This window comes from Ochotona curzoniae, unplaced genomic scaffold (genome assembly GCF_017591425.1).
Source record: "Ochotona curzoniae isolate NIBS_2020 unplaced genomic scaffold, NIBS_Ocur_1.0 patch85, whole genome shotgun sequence".
Classification (NCBI taxonomy): Eukaryota; Metazoa; Chordata; class Mammalia; order Lagomorpha; family Ochotonidae; genus Ochotona; species Ochotona curzoniae.
In genome coordinates, this window is record NW_024467067.1 from 412 (window position 1) to 24,426 (window position 24,015).

General features: G+C 40.8%; 1 protein-coding gene across 2 annotated transcripts; it reads left to right on the forward strand.

The window, feature by feature from the left end:
• The first annotated feature begins 615 nt into the window (after nucleotides 1–615).
• On the forward strand, nucleotides 616–22,341 carry LOC121168274 (AP-3 complex subunit mu-1). 2 transcript variants are annotated; one of them, XM_040998196.1, is made up of 9 exons: nucleotides 616–916; nucleotides 9,586–9,862; nucleotides 11,368–11,377; nucleotides 13,776–13,913; nucleotides 15,417–15,502; nucleotides 16,496–16,629; nucleotides 17,480–17,687; nucleotides 19,786–19,930; nucleotides 20,414–22,341. In XM_040998196.1, exons 2-9 carry the CDS (start codon nucleotides 9,590–9,592, stop codon nucleotides 20,512–20,514), a joined length of 1,095 nt encoding a protein of 364 aa, XP_040854130.1. In that variant the 5' UTR covers nucleotides 616–916; nucleotides 9,586–9,589; the 3' UTR covers nucleotides 20,515–22,341. The 2 variants fall into 2 exon arrangements, with proteins under 2 accessions (XP_040854130.1, XP_040854129.1); XM_040998195.1 differs by having other exon boundaries at nucleotides 622–916; nucleotides 11,368–11,539.
• Nucleotides 22,342–24,015: the final 1,674 nt, after the last annotated feature.

Sequence of the window (24,015 nt, forward strand, 5' to 3'; positions counted from 1 at the left end):
CGCCAGGCCTCTGTTGGGGATCCGTCCTGCTGGGTCGCCCCGTTCCAGCGCGGCAGCCACGCACGTGGTGCCAGCAGCCGGCTCTGGCTCCCCCTTCCACTGCCACCAAGCACCTCCGGCCGCCCTGATTGGCGGAAAGCTGCCAGAGCCCGAGCCGCGCCGGGGCGGGAGGAGGCCAATGGAGCAAAACTGAGAGGAGTCGTGGACCCGCGAGCGGCCAGCTCAGAGTGGCAGGTCCCGCGTGTTGGCCCCTGGCAGGTGGCGGGGCACCACTCCACGCCGGGGCTGCGCAATGCCCCACGTGGGCCCTGGCTCGCTGCCGGCGCTCTCCTCCCCACGTCCGGCAGCGCTCACCTCAGCGCTGGCGGCGCCTCCACCTTCAGCTTCTTGGGCTTAGGCTCTTCCTCAGCAGCTGCCATCTTCGCGCTCCCACCCTACCAGGGATCCACCGCGCGCCCCGCCCCGTGCCCGCCACACCGCCTCCTCTTCTCTGAACACCGCCCCCTTCAGACACCGCCTAGTGCGGGACACTCCGCTCCGCCACCATTGGCTCTGCCCGCCCGGCCCCACAGCGACGGCCACGCCCCCTCAGGAGCCCACCCCCTGTCGGGGACCCGAGGCTGAGGGAGGCTGCACGAGGAGCGCCTGCGTCCGAAGGGAACGGAATCGTGCCCCTTTTCGAGATCCTAGCTGAACTCGCAGGCTGAGATGCCAAACTTCAAGAGACCGCCTTGCTCTGCTCTCACAGCTGCTTATTCTTTCTAATTCGAGAGACCGAGTTTGAGTCTTTGAAGCTGTTCATCAGGCATTGTACTGGGCACTCCAACTGCAGGGTCCTCACAGCCTTCTCTGCTGCCTCAGCTTTGGTCCGGAGAGGACCCGGCGCCGAATCGCGGGGATTGTCCCGGGTGTCTGGGTGAGTGTGAGGGCCGGGGAGTCTACGTGCTGGGCACAGCTGGAAAACTGGGCAGGCGACTGGATGGCGGAGGGTCGCGGAGCTGGGGTTCGGGAGCGTCTCTAAGGCCGCATCTCCCGGACACTGCCGGCCTTCCGGGCTTTCTGGCCAGCTGCGCCGGAAGACAGCGGTGCACCTGCAGCGCAGTGTTCCCAGGCACCCGGGGCGACCTTCTCCGTGCACCCGGGCGAGGCAAGGGCCTTCTTGGAGTTCCGAATATTCGAATGAGCCCCCAAGCTTCCTCTTTGGAATGCGAAACTGCTGGTGGACCAGAGCGGACTTCCTGTTAGGAGGACGCCCGGGGTGGAGAATACAGTGAGGAGGAGGAGCCCGTTCCAAAAAGTCGCGGTTGCTTGTTGGTTGGGTTCAGGTTTGTTTGAACCTAATGTGTGATGAAGAAGGTGGTGTCACTGTGAAATTAAGAGCCTTCACAGAACGTAAAGCGATTTGTGGAGTTGGATCTTTATGGAATCCTCAGCAATGGTTTAGGTGGTGAAAAGAGAAATGAAATTTGCCTCGGGAGAGGAGTCTGAGAAGTTAGCTGGAAATTAACTTTCAGGGCGAGAACAGAAACCATGACGTTTCTTGGAGTAAGATAAGAAGGTTTTCTTGTGTGTTCTGGAATGTTACTGGTCACATAAATTGCTGCAAGAGTTCCAGGAGGAAGTTGAAGGCTGGGAATAGATAGGCATTCGTGACTGGAAAATCTTTGGGCTGCTTGAGAGAACTAGTTTAGTAGTGTTGTGTAGACTAACCCTTTTTCTTTTGGGGCATGAAACAAGATTACTCACAATGGCAAGGTGAAAAGTTTGGGGTTTGATTGTTTTGTAGAGTGCAAGATGTGTGTGTGTGTGCAGAAAGAAAATAATAAGTGTGCTAGATTAAGGATTCCAGAAAGGGAAGAGAAAACCCCAGACGAGAAGGAAGAGGATGTCATGGTTGCCAGTGGAAAGATTGAAAGAGAGCCATTTTCAACACAAGCTTTCCTGAAAGGTGGAGCACATGGAGAATTTCCTGAAACTTACATATCTTTAGGACAGTTCTCTTCACCTTAAGAATACGTTTTCTTACCATATTTAATGATTTTTGCAGTTTCTAACTATTGATTACAAAATATTTCTGGAGATCAGTGCACATTAGATATTTTTAAATAGCTCTGTTGTACCGTAATTCTTGAGTAGCAATGGTGTTTATGGAGAAGAGGATTTCTCTATCTACAAATGACTTGCTCTCCCTTGTATCAAGAAGATGGAAGCCATCATGTTCCTGCACGCCATGTACAGACCTTTTCTGTTTGAAGATTGAGAAGTGTCCCTTCTCTGTAGATGGCATCAACTGCAAATATCGTGCTCTCTTGCATTCGCAGGGTCTTTCATTTACTCCCCGACTTCTGGATCAGCTTTTACCCTCTGCCTTACATATCATCCTTCCTTTTACATTTCAGAAAGTGCTCCATTTATTTTCCTTTCTTTTCTTTTGAAAGGCAGAATGAAAGAGAGAGAAAGGAAGAGATTTTCCAACAATTGGTTCACTCCCCAAATAGCCAGGGCCAGGCCAAGCCAAAGCCAGGGATTTCAGCTGAAGGTCAGTGCTTGAGCCATCTGCTGCTGCTTTCCCAGGTGCTCTTACTGGTTGTTGGCATTGCAGGTGGCAGCTTGGCTTAACATCTGCATCGCGATGCTAGCTCTATGTTTTCCTATGTTTTTCATTTCTTGTACAGATAGTTTTCTTCATTCTAATAACTTCTTGGGTTTGTCTCCTGCTTACTGCTTAGTTCTCAGGCCACTTCAATGCCTTTTTCCAGCCTTCCTCTCAACTTCCATTCCAACTTTTATCAAGATCACCAACATCTTCCATGTGTTAAATCTTGCTTTCTTGGTGTGGGAAAACAGTGCTTCTTTTTTTTTTAAAGATTTATTTTATTTTTATTGGAAAGGCGGATATACAGAGAGGAAGATCTTCTATCCAGTGGTTCACTCCCCAAGTGACTGCAACGGCTGATGCTATGCCGATCCGAAGCCAGGAGCCTCTTCCAGGTCTCCCACCCGGGTGCAGGGTCCCAACACTTTGGGCCGTCCTCGACTGCTTTCCTGGGCCACAGGCAGGGAGTTGGATGGGAAGCGGGGCTGCCGGGATTAGAACCGGAGCCCATATGGGATCCTGGGCGTGCAAGGCGAGGACCTTAACCACTTGCGCCACCGCGCCAGGCCCAAAACAGTGCTTCTTGTGAGACCAACAAAATCATACTCCTACATTCTCAGGCAGTATATTGGCCATTCAACAAATAGTTTTGAATATGTTGTGTACACTAGGCACTTGCACATGTAAGGAGGAATAAAACAGTTCATAACACTCAGAACACAGATAAAGTACAGATTCATATACATTTATGTGTTTAGTAGATGAACATACTGTATTTTGAGGTAATCAATTTTTTCTGGCTATGTTAGCTCAATTTAATCCTTCCACATTTTATTTTTAGATCATAACATCACTTAATAAATATTAGTGTAATTTGTCACTTTGCAATCTAAAAAATTATAATTTTTTTAAAGTTTTGTAGCAGTGAGGCAGGGCATGGGTAAAAAGAATGTGACAATGCTTAGCAGACAGAAAGAAATGTGTTTGAGAAACACCAGTAAATCAACAGGTGTCTTCTTGTGCCTTGACCTGTTTGCATGATTTAATCAGTGTTTCCATTCCTTTTGTTCTGGAAACATTGTAGCAAACTCTGGTTACTAAAAATCATACACACTTAACTTGTAGTCTTTTTAGGCCCTTTCCCTTCCATCACCTGCAATTCCAGTGTTGGAATTCCTTCCTTGGGCTCTGTCCTTAATACGCACATTTGAATGTAATCTTTTGAGTCAAACAAATACAAAATTGGGTCAAATTATATAGGACCAGAAATAAATGTCTTATCTTCCTTCTCATTTCCACGCCCTTCTTTTCCAAGACTAAATGACTTTCCTCCAAGCATAACTAAGTTTGTATCCTTGGTACTGGCATTGTGGCATAGCAGATAAAGCCACTGCCTGCAACATTTGGGGGCCAGTTTTAGTCCTGACTGCTCCATTTCTGATCTGTCTTCCTGTTAACCACTTGGGAAAAGCAGCAGAGGATGGCCCAAGCTCTTAGGGCCTGGCCACCTGTGTAGGAGACCCAACTAAGCTCCAGGTTCCAGGCTTTTCCCTAGCCTAGTACTGGCTGATACAACCATCTGGGGAATGAACCACTGTATGGAAGATCTCGATCTCTCACTCTTTCTCTCTTTTTGCCCCTTTCTGTCTCTGCTTTTCCCTGGAACTCTTTCAAAGTAAATTAAAAACGTTTATGCTTTCATTTTATCCTCTTCCTGTTGTTGGCATCTTAGTCCAGATTCATCTTTCAACTGATACTGTGGTCAGTGCTCACTTTCCCAATTTCCACAGACTAAATAATGGAATCTTTCTAAACATGCAAGTAAGATTGCATGATTCATCTGCACAAAACAAATAAGTGATAGACTATGGTACATGCGAGTGATGTTCAGACTGCTTAGCGCCGCTTGCATTGCCCTGTGGGTTGTTCTCTACTTGTTCTTCTCTCATCTCACCACTGTCCTGCAGCGTACCTAATGCGTTCTGGTGTTCTCTCTCACCAACAGGCCGTGTAGATGCTTAGCGCAGACTAAGAATGATAGCACCTTCATTGTGTGTAATCCTCTCTGCTGAACTCTAAATGGCTGTGAATATGGGACTCCGTTTCATTCCACTTAGTTTCCAGAAGTACCTTGTGTATAACACATATTCAGAACTACTTTTTGAAATGAATAAATGGTTAAAGTAGTATGAGACAATCAGAGAAACTGGATACTTTTCTGGTCTCAATCTCATTTCAGAAATAGACCACTCTATGCTTTGTAAATAGAGAAAATGAATATATTTTCTCCTTTAGATATTGTCTTCTCAGGATATTTTGACTACTGTAATTTTATTGCTTATAAAATACCAGGAGTGCACTGCATTTAATCCATGGGATTTGTGGAGTATTTCTGCCATAAAGGGTATGCTGATGCTGCCTCTGAACCTCATTTCTCTATTAAATAAACTGAAAGATTTCTGTTTTCTGACTCCAGAGAAACTGAGAACACAAAAATGGTTGGAGTGATAGTGTCTATGTAGCTGTATGGGCAGTTAATTGAAATAAATTGCATCTGTTAAAATGACACTGTTGCTGAAAAACAGGTTGATTTATGCTGCTACAAGTGGTTTTATTTTATTATTGTATGCATTAAACTCTTAGTGATAATATGGATATGACAGATGAGCTCTGTTTTCCTATTAGAGATGGTTGAGGTGGGGCTTCAAGGTAAGCACCGTTAATGGCTGCCAGTGTTGTGCTTTCATCTCAGCACTAAGGCTTCATGTCAGCAAATCCAGCAGGCTGCTTTATTCTTCTGGGACCTGAACTGCTGCCAGGAAAAACAACTTTGGTGGAAACTTTCCTGGAAAGAATATTCCAGCAGCTTAAGAGGATGAGTAGAGATCTAGCCCTCAAATAAAGAAACTCCGAAGTCACTTGCTTCAAGAACAGACCTCATGTGTTTGGTGGCATGACTGCCAAGATCCATGAGAAGTATACTTTCTGTGGCATGAACGTTGTCAGCTCTTGCAATCCGATTTTTTTCCTGTAAATAATTCGTTTAACTTTGTCAGTATAAAAGCCAGAACATGTTTTGACTTACATCTACAAGAGAAGTGTATGCTTCATCTCTTCCTCTTTAGTCGAAAGGTGGAAGCAGCACATTCCCTGCTCTGTGCACCACCAACCACATGTGTTTTTTTTTTTTAACTTAATTAAAATTCCAGCATGTCAGTGACATCTGCTGTGTTTGTCAGGCCCAGTAGCCACATACATCTAATGACTACCATGTTGGACAGCACAGCTGAAGGACAGCTCCATCACTGCAGGAGGCCCTCTTGAATAGTGCTGTGCAGGAATGGGTTTGTACATCATTGGGAGGCAGATATGAGCTGCAGCTTAGAATTCATCTGGATCTCAGTTTTAATCCTAGCTCTGATGCTGTGTTATTTTAGGCAGATGACTTAGGTTTTCTGTATTGCCCTATGTATAAAATGGAGGTAAAAGCAGCAAGTAATAGCATTGTGAAGATTAAATGAGAACATAAAGTGCCTAGCACAGACTGTGGCCCACAGCAGATACTCACTTCATCAGTCTTTGATGTGTAAGACACATTGAGAGGACTTGAAAGAATTTTTTAGAAGGATGCTACTCCACAGCTGGCTTACCTGAAGTATTCAGATCTGAGGTCACAAGTTTTTCCTCAGATGCAGATTTTATTCTAAGAAAGATACATTAAATACGACACATTGTTAAATAAAAATTTAGCTAAAGCCTCTTCATTAGCAATTCCTGTTCTTTTTTTTTTTTTAGATCAATTGAGGTTATGAAGTCAGCAGAGTCTATGTAGCGAAGTATGTATTCAGGAGCACTTGTAGTAATATCCAGATAGGAAACCAAGGGTGTCGCCAAGTATATCTGCCAAATAATGCATCTGACTAGATTAAAAAAAATATATATATATAGCAATTCCTAAGTCTGAAATGTCAAATTATTACTTTCAGCTCAGCTTGCTTGCTTTATAGAGATAGCCTTGGCAGGGAGTGGGGGGACACAATTTTGCTTCTAATGAGATCTCTAAATTCTTAACTCTTTAGTATTTATTAATGCACTAATACTAAATACACACCTTAGAAATTGATATTGTTTACTTGGTAACTATTGAACACAGCCAAATGGGGAACAGGAAATCATTACTAGATAGTCTTTAAATGTCAGCTGCTTTCATACAAATAAATGACTTCCTCTGAAAAGAATCGGTCAGTTTGATGTCATTGTTTTGTGTGTCAATAGAATTGAGTGAGTCAACTCTATTTCCTCTTTGAAATTTGTCTTTATAGAATCTGTATTCATAGATTTTTTAAAATTCTTTTTATGAATTAGTTTGAAAAGTAGAGACAGAAAGAGGAAGATCCTTCATTGTGATCTTGTTTTGCATTTGCCTAATGACTGTGGTACTTAGGGTCTGGGGGATGAGGGGGGACTTATCATTAATATGTAAATTTCCTTTGGAGAAATGTTTTAATTGTCTTGTTATGAAGTTGTAAGAGTTCTTTATCTATAAGTAGATAATATTCCCTTTTCAGATACATAGTTTTACTTTCTTCACAGTGTCCTCTGAAGCATAAAAGTTGTAATTTTAATAAAGCCAGTTGACTTATTATTTTGTTGCTTGTGCTTTTGGTATCACATCTTTAAAAAAAAAAAAAGAAAAACTTATCCAGGAACATGAAGATGTGTGCATTTTTTGCTAAGAGTTTTATAGTTTCAGCTCTCACATATAGATCACTGGTAACATTTTATGGTACTTCTATAGAGTATGAGGTGGAGAACCAGGTGTTTTTTGTCTTTGTGGTTATTTCACAAGTAGAAATCCTGTTGTCCCAGTACCTTTTGTTGAAAACACTGTTTTTTTCCTCTCAGATTAAATGGTCTTTTGTACCTTGGTTGAAAAGCAGCTGACTGTAAACCTAAGCATTTCTTTTGGAACTCACAGTTCTTCACTGACGTATGTCTTGTGCCAGTGCTACTTGCTAGTTTTGTAGAAGGCTTTGAAATCAAGAACTGTGACTGCTACAACTTTGTGGGAGTTTTTTTGTTTGTTTCTTTGTTTTATTTAAAAAGATTGTGTGACCTGTTCTTGGTCTCTTTCATTTCTATTAACCCTCTGGTTTTCACAAAAAGGTCAGTTGGGGTTTCGTAGATATTGCAGCCAATTAATCAATTTGAGGAATATTTGACCTTAACAGTATTTATGCTTGCCATGTATACATATAGCATATCCTTCCACTTTTATGTGTTTTTCATTTATTTCAAAGATTTGTAAATTCAGTGCACAGGTCTTATCCTGCTTCTATTAGATTTATTTCCTGTGTAATTAAATCCTTTGGATACTATTGTTAAAGAATTTTTCTTCTTTAAATTTTTGAAATTCTTATCATTTGAGAGACAGAGCTCCCATCCTCTGGTTCAGGACCCAAATACTTGCATCTGCTGGGGAGCAGGTCACCCCAAAGCCAGGAACCAAGCACACAATTCATGTCTCTTGAGTGGGTTATAGGGACCCAGTTACTCAGCCATCATCACTGCATTGCAGGGTCTCTGTTAACAGGATGTTGGAGTTGGGAACTAGAACCAGGTATGAAACCTGAATATTCCAGGAAGATGTCTCAGATAGTAGACTAAATGTCTGACCCTGAAATTATTTCCATAATTCCATTTTCAAGCTATTTATGGCTAGCGAATAGAAATTTTGTTTTTTCTTTAATAATCTAAACTGGAACCTTACTGACCTCAGCTGTTAGCTCTGCTAGGTTTTTCTATGTGTATTCCTTAAGATTTTCTACATAAAAAATTATATCATCTGTAAATCCAGTTTTGCCTCTTCCTATTCATTTTGAAAGCCTTTTGTTTCATGTTCTTACTTAATTTCCCTGGCTAGAAACTCCAGTACCATGTTGAATAAAAATGATAAGAATGTATAATCCATAATTGTTAATCCCTCCCTTTTTAAACATTTGCTTATTATTTAAAGTCAGGTTTACAGAGAGAGGTCTTCCATCTATCTGCTGGTGTATTCCCGAATTGGCCACAATGCCCAGGACTGAGCCAGGGGCTTCATCTGGGAGTCTCCCACTTGAGTAGCAGGTGCCGAGCATTTGAACAACCTTCCATTGCCTTCCTAGATCATTAGCAGGGAGCTGGATCTAAAGTGGAACAGCCAGGACATGAATCTTCACTAAACGGGATAGTGGCATCATAGGGCAGCGGCCAATAGGCCACATGCTGGCCCCCATATTTACTAACATTAGTTGCAGGAATTCTCATGGTCTTTGTCATGTTAAGGAACTTTCTCTTCCCAATTTAAGCATTTGGATTATTTTGTTGTTTTTTCATAAAACGATACTAGATTTTGTCAAATACTTTTCTATACTTTTTCAAATGAGCATTTGTTTTTTTGTTACTTGTATTAATATTGCATATTTCATTGACTTTCTTATGTTGAATCAACTTTGCCTTGGAAAAAATCTCTCTTGGTCAGGGTATGTAGCCTTTTTAAGATGTTATTGGATTCGATTTGTTAGGGGATATATTTTTTTAATTTTTACATTAATTTGTTTTTAATTTATTGAAAGAATTATGAGGGTTGGGGGATTGAAAGAGAAAAATCTTACACCTACTGGTTCACTCCCCAGATGACCACAACAGCTTTAGCTGGTCCAGGTCAAAGCCAATAACCAGGAGATTCTTCCTGGTCTCCCATATGGAATGCAGTGGCCCAAACACTTGGGTCATCTTCCACTGCTTTCCAAGGCGCATTAGCAGGGCACTGAATCAGAAGTGGAACAGAGGAACACAAACCAGTGTCCTGTGGCTTTACTCACTGCTGGCCCCTATATCAGTATGGTCTGTAGTTTCTTATATTGCCTTTATACAGTTTTTGTGTGTGGATAAGACTTGGACAGTTCAAGGTATTTAATAAAATAAAACCTTTTTCCTCCCCACAGAAAAATGATCCACAGTCTATTTCTCATCAACTGTTCTGGTGACATATTTCTCGAGAAGCACTGGAAGAGTGTTGTGAGCCAGTCTGTCTGTGATTATTTCTTTGAAGCTCAGGAGAAAGCAGCTGATGTTGAAAATGTACCACCTGTCATTTCAACACCTCACCACTACCTCATAAGTATCTACCGAGATAAGCTCTTCTTTGTGTCTGTCATACAGACTGAAGTGCCACCTCTCTTTGTAATTGAGTTCCTACATCGAGTTGCGGACACTTTCCAGGTTGGTTATACCTGAGACATTTCTAATTTAAGTTACCCAAGTGAGCTGGAAGTGGGACTCAAGATTAAATACTCAGCCTTTAATGTCTACATTTTGTTTCTTTCTCACTTCATAAACCCTTTTCTCTAGAGTATACAGTATTACAGATGGCTGCTGTGTTTACTCTATGGATTATATCATCATGCAGTAATAGTGTCTCCAAATGAAATTTCTTTTGATGATCTCAAAATTTTTGCTTATTGAACTCTTCTGTATTTACATTCTACTAATTCTTATTTTGCTGTGTATACCAGATAATTTAAGACTTATCCATATGTGGTTTAGGGGTGATAAGTATAAATGAACAGTTTCTTGTTTTGTTTTGTTTTAATGCTTATTATTTTTATCTACTTGAAAGGCGGTGATAGAAATAGAAATGCTCTTCCACGCACTGGCCAGGCTGAAGCCAGGTACCAGGAACTCTGGGTCTCCCATGTGGAGAGAAGGGACACACGCACTTAGCCATTGTCCTCTGCCCCAGAGCGTACATAAGCAGAAAGTTGGATTGGAAGTGGAAGAATTTCACTGGCACTCTGTTGAAGGATGGTGGTATTCTTAAGCAGCCTTTTACCCACTTTGCTATAACATTTATCCTAGGAAAAGTGAAGCTTACTGCTCACATTCTAGTGTAACCTTTCTTATTATTATTTTAAGATTTCTTTTTATTGGAAAGTTAGATTTACAGAGAGAAGGAGAGACAGAAAGATCTTCCATATACTGGTTCACTCTGTAAGTGACTTAAGAGCCAGAGCTGAGTGGATCTGAAGCCAGGAGCTTATTCTGGTTCTCCCAGACGGATGCAGGTTCCCAAAGTTTTGGGTCGTCCTCAACTGCTTTCCCAAGCCACAAGTAGGAAGCTCAATGGGAAGTGGAGCAGCTGGGATATGAACTGGCTCCCATATGGAATCCCGGCACGTACGAGGCCAGGCCCCAGTTTAACACTTCAGTACTTTCTGGTATGATATGTAATTGGAATCCAGTGCATTCTAAAACATTTAAAGTAAGCAGACTTTTGGCCTGATAGTTAACTACTTCATTCAGTGTCAGAATGGCTGGGTACCCAGCTCCTGAATTCAGCTTCCTGATAATGCAGACCCAGTGAGACAACAGTGATGGCTTGCTCACTGGCTGCTTGCAGCCTGTGGAAGATTCCTGCATTGACTTTTTGGCTCTCTGCTCTGCCCTGACCTGACCACAGCTTGCATTTAGGGAGTGAAGAGGTAGATGGGAACTGTCTGTCTCTCTCTCTCTCTGTCTTTCTCTCTCTCTTCCTTTCAAATAAATAATAAATTAATAAAATATTCAGGATAATGCTAGGAGGAGAGAAATTTATTCTTTCTGCTTATAGATTTCCAATAACTTAAATAGTAAGCTATGCTACTGCAAATTTATTCTTCAGAATAAAAAGTATTTAGCAAATATTTCTTCCTACTTTCCATTGTGCCAAGTTCTGTATATTTTGTTAGGACTATTTTGGTGAGTGTTCGGAGGCTGCAATTAAGGATAATGTGGTTATAGTGTATGAGCTCCTGGAAGAAATGTTAGACAATGGATTTCCACTGGCTACTGAATCTAACATTCTGAAAGAACTGATTAAACCACCAACAATTCTGCGTTCTGTTGTCAACTCTATTACAGGTAAGATGAAAGCATGCTGTGCTGTAGCAATGGAGCAGCTAAAACTTTGTAACACCTCATTAGAACTTACAATATGAAAAATAATCAAAGTAGTAAAATTTGATCAAAATTAGTTACTGCTTTGCACTAACTAGGTGGACTGAATAAATTATCCTAGGTAATCCTCAAGAAGTTAGTATGTGACCCACTTAGAAGAGTATGCAGTTAGCTATAGTCTGGCAGTTTAAATTAACAATGACATTATATAATTGGCAATATGCCATTACCCAGCAATTACTATAGAAAACTTGAGACTTAACCACAGAATGTGTGCTCTGGCCTACCAGTCTTTGTGTCTTATCTATGCAGGAGATGTGTTATAACAAGAGAAAACAGAAAATTAATCTATTTGTTGAGATCTAAAGCTGTGTGGGCCTTATACTTGTTACAATCTTCTAGTTAAGTTTAATTCTTGAGGATGGCTAGTAATTAGTACTGATCACAATATTCTTTTGAAAGCATTAAAATCTTCTAGGGAAGGATTCCGTGAAATGCTTACACCACTCCAACTCTGCCATTCGGCATTCATAAACTCGTGCATTGACTAAAAGTGACATGAACAATGTATTAAGGAAAAGATCATTGAGTAGCTCTGTTATCCTCTTACAAGGCTGAGTGTTAGGAGAACTTCAGAAAAAGATAAGATGAAGCATCTGTTCACTTAAAACTTAAACTCTGGATGGATGGGAACGTATAGAGGAAAAAAAAATAAACCACTGCATTAAGAATATTAAGATAAAAACAGTTCCATAGTTTGGAGGCAATGTAATAACAGTTTTTAAGAAAGCTCAAAACCATTAAACATTACCCTTAGTTCTCTATAAACATTCACAAAGACCAAAAAAAAAAAAAATCTAAAATGCCAAGGAAATACAGAATATATATATATATATTTTTTTCTTGCTTTATCCTTTCCAAACTTCCAAAATGGATATGTATTTTATAATGAGATTAGAAAGTTACTAAATACAGAGTATAAAATTGAGCATATAATTCGTAGGGCAGTATATTCTAAAGTTCAAAAGGATGGTTCTTTGCTGAACTGTGATAGGTGGCCATTGCAGGCCGCTGGAGGATCATTGGAGTTAGCGAAAGGAGGAATGAGAACATTCTCCATAGGTGCAACTGTCCAAGGAAGAACACGCATACAGTAAAAGCCCAGAGTTGTGTTAACCTCTTTGGGAGAAGCAGAGCTGTTTTTCAGATGGATGGCGAGAGAAGTAATTTAGAAGTTGAGAAAGTCCTTGAATGTTGGCTGTTTAGCCTTTATTGTAATCTTGGGAGGTTTTAAGCAGGAAAATAACATGATTAAAGCTGTAGTTTTCAAAAACTATTGTAAAGCAACAGGATGGAGGCATGCATACTAACTGTAAAAGAATCATTGTATGTATGACAGGATTATAAGTGCAATCAGAACAAAATCAATAAGTAATAGAAATAATAAGTGCAGCATTTATGGGGGAAATGCGTAAAAGTGTTAATGGTAATTGTATTTTGTTGCTAAGAAGATAGATTTTTTTGACCAGTTGAGGAACTCTCTCCCTGTTTGGGGCAAGAGAGATTAAGCAAGTACTCCTTTTGGATTAGGAATGTAACATAACCAAAAGTTACATATGTCAAAGCACAAAAACTGTGGTTTTGAACAGCCACACAAGTCTATGTCGATTTATCAGGCAGTTGCTCAGATGCTGAACTTCAGCCGCCTGACAACTAAGTCGGTATGCTGACCTGAAAATGGGAAAGAGCCTGAGTACATTCTTCATCCAGTTACTCCACTGAGGCGTTTTTGGCAGCATGTTGGGTACAATTAAGCAGAATCCCAAAGGACCTAGTTATCACTCTGTATTGTCAGTGGAGACGGTTTATCAGCAAAAAGGTTTTAAAACAACCTCTTTTCTCAAAAGTGGCAGCAGCATGAACTTCTGTTGCTGGGCCACTGAAATTAGGTTGCTGTTAACACACAGGAAGCAAAACATAAGTAAATGAGTTGAACATGGTTTGGCAGGTACACAGAAGACCACATGGCCTATTTCTGTCTCTAGAAATTTGATCATGTTGATTATAGATATGTCTTTGACAGTTCTGGAAAGCACAACACTGAAGAGCCACTAAAGCATTCTTTTTTTTCTTCCTGAAAATTACTTTTCTGAGAACCATTTTATACATCAGCTTTGTTTTCTCCTTTTTGGTTCCCTAGGCAGCAGCAATGTGGGGGACACACTTCCCACTGGGCAGCTGTCCAATATCCCGTGGCGCCGGGCAGGGGTAAAGTACACAAACAATGAAGCGTATTTCGATGTCGTTGAAGAAATCGATGCAATTATAGACAAATCAGGTAATTGCATGCATTTTGTCTTATTTGAGGAAAAGCAATTCAGCTGACATAGACTGAATAGAAAGTCGCCTTCCTCTGACAGTGTAATTCCGTAGCAAGGCATTTATTTTCTAAGGATTTAGAAATCTATTTATCTTGCCCAGAGGTTACATATAATTTTCATAGCCACTAGTTGAGGTCTGCAAAACATTTGTAAATTAGAAGCCATGATGCCTTACTTAGATAAGTGTTATATTGCATACTTCTCCTTGGGACTCATCTCTTATTGTAACAGCTGTCTATCACAACTCTTATCACATACCATAGTTTTACTGCTGCTTTAAGGCCCCCTATCTGATTATTCTTTTAGCATTTTAAAATTTAATTATTAAAAATATCCAGGGCCCAGCTCAATAGCCTAGCAACTAAAGTCATCGCATTGAACGCACCAGGATCCTAAATAGATGCCAGTTCTAATCCTGGCAGCCCTGCTTCCCATCCACCTCCTTGCTAGTGGCCTGGGAAAGCAGTCGAGGGCGGCCCAAAGCCTTGGGACCCTGCACCCAGGTGGGAGACCCAGAAGAGGCTTTTGGCTCCTGGCTTCAGGTCAGCTCAGCTCCAGTTATTGTGGCCACCTGGGGAGTGAATCATCAGACAGAAAATCTTCCTCTCTATATCTTCCTTTCCAATAAACATAATAAATCTTTTAAAAATATATATCCATTGTATAGTAGGGCAGCTATAGTCACAAAATCATATACTGTGAAAGAACTGAAACAGGAGCTGGTATACTACAAACGAAAACAAAAGAAAATGAAAGGCTGGTAGCTTGGCTTAGTCAGTCTGTGCTGTGTATATGTGTTGAAAATATACCCCATAAAAATGTATAAGTATTATGTGTTTATCAAAAAATTAATTTTTAAAATTACCCCATTGTCACATTTTATAAAGAAACTGAAGAGTTAGAGATCGCTTTCGCTTCGCTGTTCATTCCCCAGAGGGCTGCCCCAGCCAAGCTAAAGCCCAAAGGCAAGAGCTTCACCCCGTCTCTGGTGGGGGTGCCAGGGGCCTTCTTCAGCTGCTTTTCTCAGGCCATTAGAAGGAGCTGGATGAGAGTGAAGCAGCCAGGACACAGTTGGCGTTCGCCTGGGGTGCTGGCATCACAGGTGGTTGTTACTTGCATAGCTTAACCACATTTTCTGGAAAACTTGCCTTATTTTTTAATTCTGCTAAAAGTACTTTAAATTCATCTCCATTAGTCTTATGCAACTATTCTCTAAAGAGACAGGTTTGATTTTCTGTAGAATTATTATGTTCCAACCAGAGTGAGGTACAGGCTATAGCACTAAGAAACAAAAAAAGCTTTCTGAAGTGGCGTAGCATGTCATCTGTCCACTGACCTGTTAATCGAGGTGCAAAGCTTCTGTGAGCCTGACACCCTGAGGATGTCTCCTTTACCCCAGATGTAAAGATAGCTGTAGCAAGGGCTCCAGTTCCATTGATGCTTTCGCTCTTTCTCTTCAGGATCTACAGTCTTTGCGGAAATTCAGGGGGTCATTGATGCTTGCATTAAGCTATCAGGAATGCCTGATCTCTCCCTGTCTTTCATGGTAAGTTTTGTTGTCTTATTTGTAGCAAAAGGCTACATTTACTCCTCTAGATGAAATTTCCAACTCATACGTATGAAATACTAAATGAAGTGGTAAGTACTGCAAAGAACTTTGTATCTGAGATTGTAAAGCATCACCTAAGAAATAGTCTTAGCACAGCAGCTTCCAGGACCATGAGCTTATGTGGAAAGCTGGGAGGCTTAGTTTTGCAAATCTCCAGTGTCATTTTCACTGAATAATTGTCTGCTTTATTAATAGTAAAAGGCATTGGACATTTTATCACTTTAGACTTAGCTTGCCACACTGCAAATTTCAGTAAAGAGAACCAGTTTGTCCTGAACCTCAAGTTTTTCACCTATGCCATGGAGTTCCTCCCTCATAGTTAAAGAAATTCAAGTAAAATAATGCATATAAAATATTTGCAAGTTATAAAACATTCTGAAACTAAGGTTATATAAATATCATAATAAATTCTGACTATATTTTAGACAAATAAGTACATAATCAAGGGATACAACGTGATGATTCAATACGTTGATATAATAAATAATGTATAATGATCAAATCAGGATAATCAGCATTTCCATCTCCTTAAACATTTGTGATTCTTACTATTGGCAACCTTCAAACTCCTATCTTCTAATTTGTAAATCATATAAATTGTAAAGTGTATTCATCCTACTGTGCTATAAGAAATCTAGAACTTATTCCTCCTCACCGTATTACAAGATCCATCCTAACGGCCTCCCTCTGTTCGTCCAGCCCTTCACTCTAACTACCTCTAGTAATCACCATTGTCTCTTTTGGAGAGACCAAGGTTTTTAGCTTCCACGTGCAAGTGAGAACATGTGGTATTTGTCATTCTGTGTCTGGTTTATTTCACTCACAACTGTTTTATCTTTAGGGAACACACTAATTTCTCTTAATACCTGAGCAGAGTTGCCATATTTACTTTTACTTTATGAACCTGGCTGTGTTCTGTTTTCCTGGCAGAACCCTAGGCTTCTGGATGATGTCAGCTTTCACCCCTGCATCCGGTTCAAACGCTGGGAATCTGAAAGAGTTTTGTCATTTATTCCTCCAGATGGAAATTTCCGACTCATATCATACCGTGTCAGCTCACAAAAGTATGTTGATGTGTCAGCCAGAATCTGCCATCGTGTGTTAGTGTGCTGAGTAGAGTTCTTTTTCCTCTTTCATTCTGGCAGTCGGGCACTTGAGTTCATCATTGTTCACTTACCCACAGCTTACCATGACACCCAAGCAGAACTGAAGAGAATACATGCTGAAAATTATCTGGACCTTGAATGTAAGAGTGCTTAGCAGTACTGAATGAGACTGCACTGAAGTGTCTGGAGAGCAAGCGTTTGAGACTGCATTACGGGGTAGAACCTCAGAGTCTGTAGACATTCCGCCAACAGAAGGAGACAGGCCTTACAGCTCCCTAGGACTTTCCCCAGCATGCCCGCTCCAGGTCACTCTCCCTGCTGTGAGTTTTAAAGAAGCACTTTAGCATTGCGGGTCTGGAGCAAGTTTTTCCATTGAAAGTATCTGAAGGTATTTGGGTGGTAGCATAAAAATAAGACTCACAAAGCAGAGAAATTGTTTCTTGGTTATTTTCATTTAGGATCTGCTTCATTTATATTAAATTTTAAAGTATCTTTTAGTGGGATTTTTTTAAAAAAATGCAACCATTTGCCTCAGTTGTTTATATACTGTAAGTAGATTTCAGAGTTCTGATTTATATACCTCTTGCTAAGCAGTGATAATTTTCTCGCATACACAGTTACCAGAATGTTGTATAATTTTCAGCTTCCCTTGCACAAGTTCTAAAGATGCAGTTCTAGATGTATGGAGCCCTATTATGGAGCTAGAAGTGGGGTAGGCTACCCTGGACTAACATTTGCAGGGATGTTCTGAAGTTATCCCACACCATTAATTGTGTGTATATGTGCTTTTGTGTCTTTCTCCTTTTAGTCTAGTGGCAATACCAGTGTATGTGAAACACAGTATCAGCTTTAAGGAGAACAGTTCCTGTGGCAGATTTGATATAACAATTGGACCAAAGCAGAATATGGGCAAAACGATTGAAGGAATTACAGTGACAGTTCACATGCCAAAAGTTGTACTGAATATGAACCTGACACCAACACAAGGCAGCTATACGTTTGATCCAGTCACCAAGGTAGAGCCACTTAAGATCAAGAATGAACAAGTGTTTTCTGTCGTCTCTCTTGTGATCTGGTTGAAAGGGAAGAGGAGAGGGTTTAAAACTAAAGTACCTGTCAAAATCAAGAGGTCATACTGAGCTGTGTTACTGGCTACGGAAGGAATCCAAAGTCTGCTTCTGTGTAGATAAAGAAGAAAGTGCAGCTCATTCTGTCCTTTTTCAAGTGCCTTTACTCATGTGTGGTAATCCAAAGAGTCTAATATCTGATGAAAAAGAGGATAAAAGCTTTTTTATAGATATGAGGTGATATTATAATCTATGAATTGTTAGATTTTCTGTAGAAACTGATCATTAAGACCTTTCTGTTCTTTTTTCTTAAGGATGTTGATTTGCTTATTTAAAAGGCAGAACAGCAGAAAGTTCTTTCATCCACTGGTTTACTTCTCAAATGACTGCAACAGCTAGTCTGGGACAGGCCAAAGCCAGGAGCCAGAAACTCCATCCCAAACCCACAAGAGTGGAGGAGCCCAAGTACTTGAAGCATCTTCTGCTGTCTTCCTAGGCTCGTTAGCAGGAAGCTGGATCAGAGCCGGAGCAGCCAGGATTCAAATCAGCACTCCACTGTGGGGTGCTGTCATTGTAAGCAGTGGCTTCACCTAATGGGGCATGATGCCACTCAGCCCTCTTTTAGTTCATTGTCTCATATTCTTCCATAGGAAACATTATTCTCCCTATTTGTACATCTCAATAGGAAAAGATTGTCAAATAACTGTAGAAGGTGATTTTCTCTTGGGTTCCTGCTTGGATAGAAAATATTTTTAACAGCGTAGCCATTGAACTGCCTGATAAAAAAATTTTTTTAAGATTTACTTATTTGAAAGAAAGAAGTACAGAGGGAGTGAGAAAGAAGAGCTCACCTTTCACTGGGTCATTCCTGAAGTGGCTGCAACAGCAAGGTGTGCACGAGACTGGATCCAGAAGCCAGGAGCTTCATCCCGTGATCATTGTCCTGTGCTTTCTTAAGCATATTATCAGAAATTTGGCTCAGAAGTTGAATAGTCAGGACTCAAAACTAGCACCCATGAGGGATAATAGCTACCAGCTGTGCCATAGCAACATCCATTGGTGCACCTCCATTCACAAGTGCACTCTAATAAGGGGGTTTACTTAACCCACTGCACCACAATACTGTACATCAAAAGCTTTTTTTTAAATATAAAGTCTTAAAGATCATGTAATACTAACCAAGGATTTAAAGAACTAACCCAGAAGCAGCACAGAACTGAGAAAGGAGATCTTCAAATCCATGGTAGCTTCACCTAAAACACCTTCCCTTCCGCGCCTGTTATTGACCTTCCACTTCATTTGAGGGTCAGTGCTGTGGTAGTGAGTAAAGCTGCCACCCAAGGTGCTAGCATCCCATATGGGGACTGGTTTGAATCCCAGTTGCTCCTCTTGTGATCCGGCTGCCTGCTAATGTGCCTTAGAAAACAGCAGAGGAGCTCCAACTCCTTGGCCACCTATCCCCACATGGGAGACCCAGAAAAGTCTCCAAGCTCCTGGCTTCAGATCTGCCCAGCTCTGGCTGTTGCAGCCATTCAGAGATAGAAGATACCCGCCAACCCCCCCTCCACCACCACCACCACCTATCTGTTATCTCTGCTTTTCAAATATAACTACCAGCTTAAATAATCTCATTTTATGGAACAATGAAGGTGGTATATAATAAAAAGAGCATTTAAAATCAAATAGGGTTCACTTCAAATCCCAGCATGTCTTTAGCTATCTGTATGACTTCAAGTAATTTGAAATCTGAAACCTTAATTTTCTCATTTTTCACTAAAAGACAACTCCAAGTCACATGCTTTTGTGGGGGGGGGGGGGGTAACATGAATAACATTAAGCAGTGCTGTATCCAAAAGTAAATGCTCAACAAACATTGCCCACCCTCAATCCCCATTAGGAGTCTAGGAACTAGTAAGTGGTATAGTCCTTGAAGATCCAGTTCTCTTATTTCCAAAATACTACTTAATTTTAAATAGAAATTTATGATTTCTGATCCTTTGAGCACTTGTCTGCAGCAAGTAATTTAGGTTGTTCATTTCTTTTTAAGGTACTAACGTGGGATGTGGGAAAAATAACTCCACAGAAGCTCCCAAGTCTTAAGGGATTGATAAATTTACAATCAGGCGCACCAAAGCCGGAAGAAAATCCAAGCCTCAACATACAGTTCAAGATCCAGCAACTTGCAATTTCAGGTACAAAATGTTTGGGTTTAAGGATAATTGTTTTACTGAGCTTGGTGCTTAGGTAACAAACCTTCCCTGTTGTAGAGAAAACAACAGATCTGCTTTAATATAAACAAGTTAAAAAACACACACAGAAAATAAAACAAGAAATAGATCCACTTGGCGTTTTCCACTGTGCTGTGGGAACACCTCCCTGGCATGCATTGTTGTGGAGAGCACCTTATTTCACTGCGCGTCCCTTCAACCTGCCCTGTTTCACTCAGCAAAAAGGAAGGCATTCATCGTCACAGAAAGCAGAGTTCCCTGTCCACAAGGGAATTTTAGCTAAAGCTATAGCCCACACTGCAATAATTTGTGAATATATATTGGTGGGCCATTTCCAAATGATAAATGGAATAACTACTTAATATTATATGTACTCTATTGTTTAAAAAATTGTATTTTATATAACTGAAATGTAGTAATTTATTGCTTTCATTCTTTTTGACACAGGCTTAAAAGTAAATCGCTTGGACATGTATGGGGAGAAATACAAGCCATTTAAAGGAGTCAAATATGTCACGAAAGCTGGAAAGTTCCAAGTGAGGACATGAGACCAAAATTAATCAAGATCAGTTTCTTTTCCAAGTGTCATTACAGTTTATTACCATTAGGTACCAAGTGGGTGGGATTATGTGCTCTAGTTAAAGCATTTGCGTCAAGCTACACACCTCTAACAAAATTGCTTAATAGTCAATGTAAGGTTCTTAAGGCGCTTTAAGCTAAGGAAACTTTTATAACGTCTTAGCTTATTTTGTATCTTTTCACTTTGGAAGATTTTGAAGGGGAGGGAAGTATCAGCAGGATGGTACACATTGTGACAGTAAAGGCAGATTACAAGTGAACTGGTTTCCAGTCAGGGGAACCTGTGTTAGTTTGTGATGTGGCATGGTAGGTGTGGCCAAGTATCATACCTTCAGATATTAGACATCCAAATCAGTATCTGTCCCAACAGAGGAAATGCTCCCACACCCCTAAAGTTTACAAAAAAAAAAAAAAAAAACTGCCTCTTCAAGTGTTTGCCTTATTCAGCTTTTCACTTGTGCCATTAAGCAAGCACTGTAGCAGAAGCCACTTCCACATGGCCCTGGCAGGGAGCAGTGCTGCTCCTTGCTCCATCTTCACTGTACTTGGTATTGTATTTTTTGTAAGATTTTTATGTAAAGCTCAGATTTTGATTTACCGGAACCTTGCTGCAGACCCTCTCCGTTTTGTGCCACTGGTTCAGCTAGATAGCACAGTAAAAATCATTTGTGTTACAGGGGCAAATGCTTTATGAAGGTAATAAAAGGGAGCACTGCTCCTGCTAGTTCTTTCAAGCACAGGCATTTGCGCTTTTAAGCAAATTAACGTAGCAAAAGAGAAATTTTAGTGAAACCTTTGCTATCTTTGTGTTTTATAAAGTTTATCTGATACCCCTTTGGCCATAGGTAGCCCAACTGCCTCTAAACCCAGTTCAGCAAAAGGAGGAAGTGCACCTGTCTCACTGCTGTCTTGGCTGTTTGTAAGGCACTGTCTGTGCTGGCATCCCTTGTCCGTAGGGGGAACTCCCTTACCACAGACTTACTTCTTGAGCCTGCACTCTTAAATTGCTTCCCAGAATTTCTATCATATTCATCACTGGTGTACTTACACCCGCTACTAATCTGATAAAATACATAGAAGCGTGTTACATTGAGGCAGAAACAAAATGCTCAGTGATCAACTTTGTACTAGCTTATTAACTGTCAAGGTTAGAAGACGAATCTCGGCCTCTTGATCGTCCCTGCCCCATTTTTTGCCCGATGACGTGAAGAAATGGAGAAATGCTGAAAGTTAAGTGTTTCCTCTTCTGTTGGCTCTTCTTACTCTTACTACTGCTACCAGTTTCCTCCTAGAGCTTTGATTCTGTTGTTCTCAGCTTGTAACTCTTCCCCTTACAGTGCTAAGCAAAGCTCACACCTTCATTATGGTTATACTGTCAAAGGTTAGTGATTGGTGCTGGTCTGGGAGTCCACTATACAGCACATTCTTAACTTTGCCTGCCTTTTTCTAACAAGAAAGGCCACTTTTGGCAACTAATCTCAGATGGGCAGGTGAAGGTAAAATATTACCAAATACTCAAGTCTCTTTTCCACTAGTCGGTCACCCAGTTCCATTGCTTTTTGTTTGTAATGTCTTAACTTCAAATTTCTTACCTCAGATGTCCCACTTTTCTTCCTGTGCTGTCTTATCTTGTACCCAAGCAGAACATATGCCAAGAGTTCCTTGCCTTTAGCAGTTTCTGTTAAAACATCAAGTAAACTCTTTCCTCTTTTATTTATTTATTAATCTGAAAGAACCCAGTAAGTCCTTTCTCTAGCTCTGGGTATAGTGTCAATAAAGGTGAAAGTAAGAACTTATTTTCTTTTTTATTTTAACCACACATTCTTGGATGGGCAAGGCTTTGCAGAGCAAGCTAAACATGATCAGATTTTGTGAGCCAGCAACTGTGGTGTGAGGCCTGCTGCACAGGTCACTTCCGAGTGTGTGTCTCCTAACTTGGATATGTTAGCAGCCAATTTGCCCCTTCTGGCCACAGACTAAGTGATAAACTTTGTTACCACCATCTCCTACCAATTACAAAAATCCGTAAGTACTCAGTAGTAGTAGAAAATTTGTCAAGCAGAATTCCAGCTAATCTGAGAATGGAGTAAATGCAGTCATAACCATTTTATTCAGAAAGTTCATCTAATGACAGGTTCACGACCTAAGTGATGCCACAGAAGACCCCTTGGGGGATGCCAATTTTATTGTCCAGCAAGGCACCTGGTTTGAAAAAACAACTGTAGTGCAGCAGGACAGCAGCATAGTGAACACAGCGGTGACAAGATTGCTTGGCTAGTTTGCCAGCCTTGGACATTTTCCTTTAACTTGAGGCAGGTTAGAATCTGCCTCTAAATGAAAGCGGTGATAGATGCAGCTAACACCACCGAAGCAGTACCCTTTAATATCTTGACCTCTTTCAGAAATGTGTCAGGAAATCGGGCATAAGCACTGATATCCCAACTGGTGCAAGAACAAGGTCCTTCAAGCAAGAGAAAGGATGGGAGGTATCTCTGAAAGCCAGCTCGGCCTCCAAGCCTGGTGGACCTGGCAGGCCTACTTTTCCATACTAGCCTCTGGAATATAAAACATTAGTGTCGGGTTCCACACACTTCACAGTATCAGCTCTTTAGGGAACACTGATGGGTCTCCACAAAAACAGCACCTTTTTTTGTTGTTTTTAAAGATTTATGTTTTGTTTTTATTGGAAAGTCAGATCTACAGAGAGGAAGATCTTCCATCTGCTAATTCACTCTCCAAGAGGCCACAACAGCCACAGCTGAGCCAAGTCGGGTGCCTCCACCAGGTCTCCCACCCGGGTGAAGTGTCCCCAAGGCTTTGGGCTGTCCTTGACTGCCTTCCCAGGCCACAAGCAAGGAGCTGGAGGGGAAGCAGGGCTGCTAGGATTAGAACCTGTGCCCACAAGGGCCCCAAAACAGCATCTTCTAAGATAAAGACTGCTTTGACCAGGGAGTAATCCTATCATCTGCCCACTTATACTCCTGGCCCGTAACCTCAGAAAGGTCTCTTAGCACACAAATCCTCGTTAAATAAAAGCACTGCTGTCAATTCTTACTTCTAACATTTAGATTGAATAAAAAATCTTTAGTTTTCAGATCCTGAGGATTAGTTTCTTTGACTATTCTGCAAAAAGAGAAAATTGAGAAGGTTTGGTAAAATAACATAGTCATCATTTAGAGCATTGTTTATACAAATTATTTTATTGTTTTAAACAACAAAAGAGGCGGAAAATATTTGCATATAATAAATCCTAGTTTATAAATGTAGGGGTTTTTTAGTGAGTTTTTTTCTCTAATCATGGAGTTTTTTGTTTTGTTTATTTGCTTCACCGTATCTTGAGCTCTGATATTAGAGAAAAGCACATCTGGCATAAAGTGTAAACCAGTGTCTCAGAACACTGGAGGAACTTGGAGAACAAACATGACTTTTCGTATTTCCTCTGAGTAATCTTTAGTAAAACAAAAAGCGAT